This window comes from Punica granatum, chromosome 4 (assembly GCF_007655135.1).
Source record: "Punica granatum isolate Tunisia-2019 chromosome 4, ASM765513v2, whole genome shotgun sequence".
Taxonomy (NCBI): domain Eukaryota; kingdom Viridiplantae; phylum Streptophyta; class Magnoliopsida; order Myrtales; family Lythraceae; genus Punica; species Punica granatum.
In genome coordinates, this window is record NC_045130.1 from 2,774,511 (window position 1) to 2,785,253 (window position 10,743).

General features: G+C 37.6%; 1 protein-coding gene across 7 annotated transcripts; it reads left to right on the forward strand.

Annotated features, from left to right (window-relative positions):
* Positions 1-3,114: 3,114 nt before the first annotated feature.
* LOC116202260 (uncharacterized WD repeat-containing protein C2A9.03-like) lies at positions 3,115-9,086 on the forward strand. 7 transcript variants are annotated; one of them, XM_031533734.1, is made up of 10 exons: positions 3,115-3,448; positions 3,552-3,705; positions 3,907-4,074; positions 4,733-4,819; positions 6,990-7,124; positions 7,215-7,325; positions 7,414-7,505; positions 7,592-7,697; positions 7,792-7,878; positions 8,318-9,086. In XM_031533734.1, exons 2-10 carry the CDS (start codon positions 3,562-3,564, stop codon positions 8,729-8,731), a joined length of 1,344 nt encoding a protein of 447 aa, XP_031389594.1. In that variant the 5' UTR covers positions 3,115-3,448; positions 3,552-3,561; the 3' UTR covers positions 8,732-9,086. The 7 variants fall into 7 exon arrangements, with proteins under 7 accessions (XP_031389594.1, XP_031389593.1, XP_031389596.1 ...); XM_031533733.1 differs by having other exon boundaries at positions 3,116-3,448; positions 7,212-7,325; XM_031533736.1 differs by lacking the exon at positions 3,115-3,448 and having other exon boundaries at positions 4,733-6,482; positions 7,212-7,325.
* Positions 9,087-10,743: the final 1,657 nt, after the last annotated feature.

The window sequence follows — 10,743 nt, forward strand, 5'->3', positions numbered from 1 at the left end:
GGGTGTTGGTCATCCTGCATGAAAACCGGAAGAAAATGAAAATGAAAGAATAACCATCATCAATTATCAGCAGTGAGTTTCTCCTTAATTGACTTGACTCGAACCTACAGACGAAATTGATGCAGTTGGCTCGTCTATGTCAATGGGCCTTAATCGTCTTCCGTCCAGCAGTCACTATGCATCTAGAGAGCTCCAAAATATTAAACAATCAAATGATGTGACATTGGTGTGCTCTTTTTCATATGATAATAATTTATCTTCGGCAACAAAGTGGATTTGGATCGAATTTAATATCCTTCCATGTGTATGGCATCTTCCTCATGTGATTATTAGTATTATCTTATAGACATGGAATCTCCTTACCGTTATGTTATGACAGAGAGCCATATTAGAATTACTAATAACAATAACAATGCTTCATCTGGTGCTCTTTTTTTTTTTCCCTTATTTGTTCGTGGATGTAATACAATCAAATAAAAATCTTAATATTTAATAAAAAAGTACAAATAATTTTACGGGTATTAAATTTATATTCTCTTGATTGATGAGGTAGAACGTACGTTATTATGTTACACTCTCTATAAGGCCTCATTTGCTTTCCTTAATAATAACAATGTCCAATCTGCTCTTTCTGAAGGCCCACCAGTCCCGCTACCATTAAATCTTAATCTTAATAAATAATAAAGAGATTATACATGATATCGGCTCTACAACCTCGTGATTTGGTGCATAACCCATTTGATAATGCTCCATCTGTTTCTGCCCCGAATGGGGGATCATCGCATGGGACCTCTACACCGCAGAAGGCGACACGTTTTCCCAGTGACAATTAAACACATGCCCCGCTATGGTTTGACCGCTAACTAACACCTGCATGAGATTCAAATTTTTTGGGTAAACCCATAGCTTGCAATGAAAAACATACGTGTCACGTACAGAATTAGTAAAATACACCCTCCTCGCTTATTTTCAGAAATTATGATATAATTTATCGATTATCGTTTTCGATAAACGGGATAATTAGGCGAATCCATGAACGTTTATCACGAAGTGACTTATTATTTAGTGGACTTTCTTGGGGTCGCTGCTACTGGGACGACCAAGTGGACCTCGCGGATTGGACTGGTTTGGTGCTAGCTGGACTTGCAATTTGGAAGAGGCATCGATGCTCCCAGATATTTATATCGCTTATCCGTCGATCAAATTGTTTGTGATATTTTATGTGATATCATTTTCTCACATTGGTGATGGAATTGGAAGATCCCCTCCTCGGAAAATGTCGGATTTCAAGCCGAATTCTTTATTCGGATTCTTTAATTCTTAATATAGATATATAAATATAAATACAAAAGCAAAGAGAATATAATATATATATATATATATATATATGACCGACAAGATAATAGAATAAGAAAAAGGAAAAGAAAAAAGAAAAAGTAATCCCACTCGAATTTTGCTGCCACTCGAACCTACTCACTGAGCATTCCCTGTAAAGCCGATAGAGCCAGCAATCGCGGTATCTCTCTACGATGATAATCGATTGATCATTCGCCGACTAGGTAATCCAGTCATTCCTATTATCGGACAGGTCCCCAAAAAGACCGCGGAATTTTAGTCCACGGCAATCGTACATAAGAGTTTTTGCTCAAAGTGGTCTTCTTTCTCAAGCAATTTCCTATAAATGGTCTTCTTGTCAAACTATTCCCCCATCATAGTCTTACACTCTCTTTCATTTGTTTTTTAGTCCCTAAATATTTTCACTATTTTATTTTAAGTCCCTTTATGAAACTTATAAAATAAAAGATGGAAAATATATATATATATATATATATATATATATATAAAAGAAAGAAAGATAGGTTGAAATTACAAAGGGATGAGTGGTAGGTGGCCGCAGGGTTGGGCATGCCGCGATTCGATTTGGAAATCATGCTGAAACAAAAAACAAAATGCTTCAATAAAGTTCGAGATTACAAGTACAAACTATAATCACTTTATGAGAAAAAATCGAATCAAATGTGACTCTCTTTTTTCTTTTTCTTCTTTTCGTTAAATTAATTTTTCCTTAAAAATATATTAAATTAGATGGAAATAATTGTGTTCAGCTCCATTGGACACAATTGTCATGAGTCAAACCGTAAAAAAAAAAAAGATTTTAGTTTAGTATTTTTCTTATTTCATTTTTCAATTTATCGAGTTATTTTACTTATCTTAGTGTATTTTAGTTTTTTTTTTCTGGAAAATAATTTAACTAAATTGGTTAGGTTCAGTGGACCATAATTATTCGGATTGAATACAATAAATTATTATCGAATTTCTTTTTAGTTAAAAACCGCATTAAATTAGAGTCAGTTTGAGAGGTTCAACTCTTATTTGTTAGATTCAATTGGACTCGTAGCTTAATTGGATTTTTTTTTTGTTTTCTTTTTACTGCCCTAGGTCCTACCCCAACATCGACCACGACCCCTTCGAATAGTGAAGATGAGAATCACCATACTCATGTAAAATATTTGACTTTTTTTTTATCACAAAGTGATTAAGATTCGAATTTATCACTCGAATTTCATCATTTGTTTTTAGTTTGACACGAGCAAACCGAAGCGAACCATGCCCACCTCCAGGGCCCCCACATCACCCCATTCTAGCTATTTTATATCTCGTTGCTTTTTATTTGTGCTTTTCTTTTTATTTTTCAATTTATAAGTTTATGAAATGGACCTCAAATAAAATAGTAAAAGAGTTTCAGGGACCTTTTTTCGGTAATAGAGTTTTAGGGACTTTAAAAACAAATAAAAAAGTTTTATAAGACTATTGTGAAAAATATTTCTTAAGGAAGATTATTATAGAAAATAGTTTAAAAAATAAGACTATATTGGAGAAGTGGTACATGGACGTCGCTGTCATACAGGGTCTGGGGGGCGGTCGGGGCGGGCCCCGCCACCGCGACACACGGGTTCCTTCCTCCTGAAGCTAGTTGGGTCAAGCGCGGGGCCCATGCATCCTTCTCTCTCTCCTCACTGAAACCACCGTAAGGTCAGTAACCAAACAACCCCCCCCCCCCCCCCCCCCCCCCCCCCCCCCCCCCCCCCTCTATAAGTAGACCGTCGGATCAGCCACCTTTGTCCTCCGGTTTTCGTTCATTCACTGCGCTGCGCGTCCCATCCATCAAAGCTCTCTCTAGACACTTCTCTTCCTTTCCCCCCACCTAAACCCTCCTCGAAGATCTCCCCTGTGCTCGATTCTCCTCCGTAACAGAATCTCACAGCCCATTTCGCCGCTTGTTTCCCGCGAAAACCTTCTCGCCTGCTCACGAATCGATTCCCTTTCCCACTCTCCGGTGATCCTTAAACCTCCCCGTGCTCTGCCCTTTTTGGCTCCGAAGAGCCCTCCGTGCTTTGATCGTCGTACTTCATCGACTAACTCCTTCGACAGACACCATCCGCCGCAGGTACAGTTTCCCCGCTTTCATCTCTTCTAGTGCTTTTGATCATCCATTTTCGGTTTCATTTGTCCCTGTTTTTAACTCGTTGATTTTGGTGATCTGTCGAAAGATTGCAGGAGATGGAACAGAACTACCGCGACGACGACCTCGAGTTTGTTGTTGATGACTTCTACGATGAATTCGAGGATGAAAACCCTTTTGAAGAGCCCGAATCACCTATTCGCACCGATTGCGACTCTGACTTCCGTGATGACTTCGAGTTGGTAAGCTTGTTATTGCTGCAGTGCTTTTGCATGCGTTCTTTTTCTTCCACTTTTGTTCTTCAGTCATATATATATAAATAAGAAGAGTGAAGGACAGTCAAATGTTAGTGGAGAATTCCAGTTGATTGATGTTTGTGTCCCTGATGTCTGTTGGTTGGGTCGAACATGACCTCTGCTGTTTGGTGGTTTTGGGTAATGCAGAGCAAGTCAAAGACTGATACATCTGCTTTTGAAGCGAGGAATGGAAAGGACATACAGGGAATACCTTGGGAGAGGATGAACTACACGAGAGATAAGTACCGCGAGAAACGATTGAAGCAGTACAAGAACTATGAGAGCCTCTCATCCTCCCGAGAGGAGCTCGCGAAGGTTGGCTGTTTAAGTCCGCCTTTTCTTTTTTTCTTCAGTTCTCATAATCGTACATTGCTCAAAAATCTTTCATTGATTAAGAAGTTACGTGTGTTTTTTTTCGTAGTTTGTTTCAGATTTTCGTGGCTTTTTTATGTGTTTTCTTGTAGCAGAGGATATTTAGTGGAGGAGTATCTATTACTATTATTATTGTGCTTGCAAAAATTGATTAATCTAGAAGATTCATGATGGAATTAATTTATTAGTTTGAAAGTTGATTGCTTGTTGATGGAATCTCTTCACCACAACAAAAATGATATTTGTATAGTTGCATCTCATATAGATGATCCTCTTTTTATAATTGACCCTCAATACTAATGGAGTATTATAAAAAAAATCTGATCCATATGAACTTTTCCATATGATCAAAACTTCAAAAAAATCCATGAGGAATCAACAGTCCTTTTTCTAATAAAATTGTATAATTCTTTTCCCTCATCTATTTTTTGTCGGAGTAATCGTAGCTCTTAATGTTCTTCTTGTCCTAAAATATTCTTAAGTCTTCTAGATTCTTGCTTCCCTGATCTTCTTTCTAAGATACTGTACTTCCTCTTTCACACACACAAGCGTGCGCATATATACATATTTGGACAATTTTACCGAATATATTGTATGACAGGAGTGTTTACCAGTGGAGAAGGGGAACAACTTTTATGACTTCCACTTCAACACTAGGCTTGTCAAGTCCACAATCGTGCATTTTCAGGTAGAGAATTTACTCTTTTTTTTCCTTTAATTACCTAATGGTAAACTCATGGATCGACATGTCTCGTCGGTGAGTCACTGGTAAATTCATGCATTATACATGCATATTTTGTTCATAAAGCTACCTCCATAAATTCGAAGAAATAGTATGCAGATTTGATGCATCATCATTCCTCATTTATTATGCTTTTCTTCGGATGAATGTCTGCATCGTCATCTTTAACCTTTCCCTGAAGATGATTGTCCTTGCATTCTTTGCCTGTTCAAATCTGATCGTTTGTCTTTCAAACGGAATGTACATGAAATAAGGCTGTCATGTGGAAATTCTTATATATAAAACAAAAAACAATCATTGCATGCCCTGCACATTTAACAGACTTTGGCCTTTAGATTCTGTACGTTCTTCAATAAGGCGCTCTTAATATCTGTTTATATGCATATTACGTCTTCAAGTTTTGCAGGTTTATCAATTTGATATATTCTTTATGGATATCATGTGCTTCAGTAGCTCTGTGCTACAACTATTTGATGGAAGGTTTGGAGTTCACAGGTTTTCTACTGAATGTTAGGTTTTGGTAGATTGTTTAGATAATCGAAGATCAAGACATCATAATCAAGTGATGAACTTGTGTTGGGCTTTCAAATATGTCATAAACTTGGGAGACTGTTCAACTGCATTTTATGGATTATTGTCCAATTATTTCAACTGACTTGTTTCATATTTTTGTTTTCATCTTCATGAATAATGCTTTTGGGGGAAAAAAAATAAAAAATCTAGGTGTAGGTACATATAGGATAAGTAAATGACTGTCTTGTTGGAGAACTTATGATGACCACTTTTAGATACTGGTATAAAACGCACATGTTGTAGCTCTTGAAGAATTCTTTGCAACTTTTTATCTTTATTTTTAAAGAAGGCCAAACTAGAATTGTGCCTGGAACATAGTTTTTTTGAGACAATGTTTTTATATCTTTCTCAGCAATAAGTAGAGTTTCTTAGCATTTCTTTCAATTAGGCGCTTATAATTGCTGATGGTAAAGCTGTCATAATTTGAACTTTGAAGTAAGATATTGCCTTGACCTTCTGAACCAAAAACTATTATGTGGAAGATTCGACCTGGGCTACCTGCTAGAGAATGCTTGGTTTATTTTGACTCCCAGTGGTAAGGTACTGAATGCATCATGCTCTTGCTGTGGCTTTGGATTTTAGATTTCTTTTGGAAAGGACATCTAATCACGGAGAGTTTGCAAATGCTCTGTGCCATATGAATTGTTAATCGTAGGGAATATATAGACTCAATAACAGCTGTAGCAAAGTGCCGCATTTCTGATGACCTATACTCGAGATAACAAAATAGTAAATGGTAAGGTAATTATTCTTCTAGCAGCAATAAGTCAACCTCACCAAATAGCTTAGATTGATGTGGAAACATAATGTGATTGGACAATGGATGAGGGACCATATTGGGGAAGCACTAAAGTTAATGTTTGATTGTTCATCAGACAAGTTTATGTTCACATTTGACGCATTTGTTGTTGCAAATTATTATGTGTTTTAACTCTCTGGCATTAGGAATGCTATACTTCTCTCTTTATTTCAGCTTTTAAAGCAAGGTGGAAGTTATATCTGAGCAGCTGGCACAGTAAGCAAACGGGTATATATGGTATGATAGGAAGTGTTTGATCACTGTAGAGGGGGCTGCATGACATTCTCCATCATTTCATTTGTCTGCCTTTTGGAGTTTGTGTTATTCCATTTGCATGAATTGTATGATAACCTACTTACCAATGCATACTCTTCATTTCCACTCCAACGAGACCATCAGGTACTCGTTTGTATATGCTGAGTAGTTCTTAGTGGTAAATTCACTTAAAATCATTAATGGTGAACAACTTCCTTTAAGCGGCAGGTGGTCCAAAAAAATTCTGCATGCCTTGCTTTGTTTTCATTCACCGAGAGTTTGATATTTACTGTAGTGACAAGCTACTGCATACCCCAAAATTGAGACTCTTGTACTACTAGAGGAGCCAAAAGAAAAAAAATTATAACAAAACAAAAAAGCGATTACTGCATGAGACAAACTTTAAAATGGCCATGCTATAGTAAAACGCTTGTATTGAATTGTCATATGGAAGCTCAGTTTCACTGTTTTCTTTTGTCCTTCATTCAGCTGCGGAATCTTCTTTGGTCCACATCAAAGCATGATGTATACCTTATGCAAAACTACTCTGTAATGCATTGGTCATCATTGTTCAGAAGGAGCAAAGAGGTGCTAAATGTGGCCAGACCAATCACTGCCAATGTGGTATGTAGCTGATCCCTCACCCAATTTTTTGGTAAAGTTTGCTTTCCTTGCATTCATAAAATTTAAACATTACCTTTGTTTTTAAAGCAGAGGAGGCCCAGCCTTCTGATGGAGACCCTCTCTAGAGTGCAAATAAGCACCATGGCTGTAAAAGACAACTTACTAGTTGCCGGAGGATTCCAAGGGGAACTCATATGCAAGGTAGTAATACTATAGTATTTTTAATTGTAGATCTGATCGTAAGACCTTTCCACCTGTCCCACTAATGTATTTGTTATTCATTGGCCAGTTCCTTGATCAACCTGATGTTGCATTCTGCACCAAAGTAACAGCAGAGGAGAATGCTATCACTAATTCTGTGGACATATATCGTAGCCCAATGTGAGAATTCTGTCCATATATCTTTTTGCGCATAATTCCTTCACTTCCCTTCAGTCATTTAAATCAATGGTCCTTTTCTTGTCCAGGGGTTCTTTGAGGGTCTTGGCTGCAAACAATGATGCCCGAATCAGAATTTTTGACACTCAGAAATTTGCTTGCCTAAGTAACTTCAACTTCGGTTGGTCTGTAAATGTGAGTGCTTGAGGAACGTAGTTACCTTATTGACATGCTGTTAGGTATTTGATACTTGTGATATTTTCTGACTTCTCATGGTTTAATTTCTCAGAACGCCTCTGCTAGTCCAGATGGTAAACTCCTTGCAGTGCTCGGGGACTGTGAAAATTGCCTGATAGCTGATGCTCAATCTGGCAAAGTAAGTTGCTGATTGTAGATTTTTACTGAAAAATCTGTTTAATTACCTCTTCTATTTCCAGATTGACTTTTGAATTATATTTGTAGTTGCTCTCCCCTCGATTGGAAATTTTTGCCTTTTCTTCTTGGGGGAGTGGAGAGTTTACTCTTTTAACATATCGAACATCTACACAAAAAAGATAGCGCTGATAGTCTTCATCCCAAAATAACAAATTTGGGTGAACCAATTTATAACCAGACGGTTTCTAGAGAAAGGATTTTTGGAGAAACGTTTTAAGATGAAACATTTGCGATCAAAATTTTTTTTTTCTCCAAAAACAAGTTTGGCCTCTCCTTTTTGTAAGAGCTGTGAGCATTCCGCGAGTCATTGTATGGATTCTGCTTCAACTCTTTATTAGTTCTGCAATTAAGTTTTTTAACTTCTGAAATTAAAACTGCAGACGGTCAGCACCTTAAAGGGGCACTTGGATTACTCCTTTGCATCAGCTTGGCACCCCGATGGTCGAATCCTTGCCACGGGGAACCAAGACACGACCTGCCGATTGTGGGACATTAGGAACCCGTCCCAGTCCATAGCCGTCCTAAAGGGGCGAATGGGAGCCATCAGGGCCCTCAAGTTCACATCCGATGGCAGGTTCATGGCCATGGCGGAGCCCGCGGACTTTGTTCACATCTTTGACGCTCAATCAGGCTACTCTAAGTCTCAAGAGATCGACCTCTTTGGCGAGATTGCAGGGATATCCTTCAGTCCTGACACGGAGTCTCTCTTCGTTGGGGTAGCAGACCGAACTTATGGCAGCTTGTTGGAGTTAAACAGGAGGCACTGCAACCGATATTTGGACGCAATGATCTAGTCGTGCTCATTGAGCAAAATTGTCGATGCGGAATTGTAGATAAATATAGGACAAAGGTATTGTTTTGAGAGTGTATATATCTCGATATAAGGTTTGTAGAAGCAGCTTAGTACTGATGTTGGAGGACGTTAACTAATGTCCCTTTGGTTGGTTTGGAGAGTATTAGTGGCCAAAAGATCTTTTGCTGATTTTGGAGAGCAGATCATTGGTAACCTCAAATAGTTGGCCTTTTTTAAGGTTTGTTTTGCTCTTCGCGTACGTGAGGACCTGAAGACCCTGCGTGCAATTTGTTTATATTAGATTGGACTTGTGGTCAATTATTTTATGAAGATTTTTTTTTTCCTTTTTAGTTGAACAATAGTATCATAGACATTTTGTTGCTTTCATAACAAATTTCTTACCCGATGAGGGACATGGACGTGCATATGGTGATATAATCGGGTTGGATGAGCCCCTCTCTGTTCTATTTCTACTAGTGAATAGGATGTCGAGCAGTGTCGTGTCGACTATTACTGAAGTTGGACCGTGTCAATGGAATTGTGAAAGTTGGGTCGTCATTATAGTTGAAAAATGTAAAGCCTAGTAGGTGACCAACCACCAGTCGGTAAGTTGCAAATAGCGTGCCGACCTTACTTGCAAATAGTGGGCCCGTTTGATTTCGATTTTAGAATTATGATTTTGATTTTAATTTTATCCACTACACAGTAAAAGTACACGTTTTTCAAATTAAATTTATAATATTATCTTATTTGTCTTTTTTATAATTAAAATCAAAATTAAAATCAAAGTTACTTTAATTTCGAAACTAAACGCCTCCTGAAATTCTCTCTCAGCCTAGAGATAAGAAGATACGGTTGGCAATTGAATTATTTACTTCATCGAAAGGGATGGGAATATCCAGATATCATAACACAGTTAAGTGGAACAGCTGATAATGGTGGCGTTCCTGTCGCATCTATGATCTACCAATCAAAGATTGACTTCGTTATTTGGGGTTGTTTAACGGCACCTGGAAACCCCCGACTCGAAACATCACTTTCTCTTAAAGTCTTTATAGACGAGTCTATCCACTGAAAATAATACTACGAAGTGCGGCGTGTGTTAGCTAAGTTCCAATACTCGGTTCGAAGAATCTCTTCGAGAGGAAGACAAGCACCTTTATGGTGTTATACATCGGGGTTTGGTCCATACGAGAGTCTCTTGCAGGTTGAGGGCCATGCCCACGTCCTATTCCTCATATAAAGCAAACGTATCGTTTTGTTTCTTAAGTTGACAAGAGCAAGGAACATTGTCTTGTTACAACTGTTTGAAAAGAATATTGATATTTATGTGATAACAATAGTCAAAATCTCTCCACGAAAAAAAAAATCTAGAAAATATCCTAACTATTTATCTTTTTTATATTCTTAAAAGAAGGGTTTAAGTCATTGCATGTTGACTTAGAAGTTACAGGTTTGATATTTAGTGAGATCACCTGTATCTATTTATTAGTTAGCTATGATTTCTTTTTTATTATACTAGACATTAAGCCTCATTTGTAATCGAAAAAAAATTTTCCAAAGCCCACCTTCTAGCCCACGTTGATTCTTGTAATCATTGCAATATTTATGCTGATCTGTTCAGGAAAATGACATGCACATATTCATAAAATAATAATAATGTGAGTTAATTCAAGTGGTTCCGCGCTTGTTCTCCTTGATAAAATCTTGAGTTAGAATTTTGTGAATGGAGAAAATATACTCTATGAGAGTTTTATCCTTTAATGAACTAATTCAGATTGATTGGATTAATCGGATCCCATTAGAGTTTCGAATACCAGTATTAAAAAAAATTAAAAAGAAGGAAGAAAATGACGTGCACAATACCATTTCAAATTCGACATTAATTGTCATGGTGGGCCCATATTTTTTTCTGAGCCTATCTTTTAACTGGTCTAGCCTGATGGACATAATATTTTTTCTGGGCCTACCTTTAGATTGGTCTAGCCCGATGGGCCTAAACAGTGAACTAGC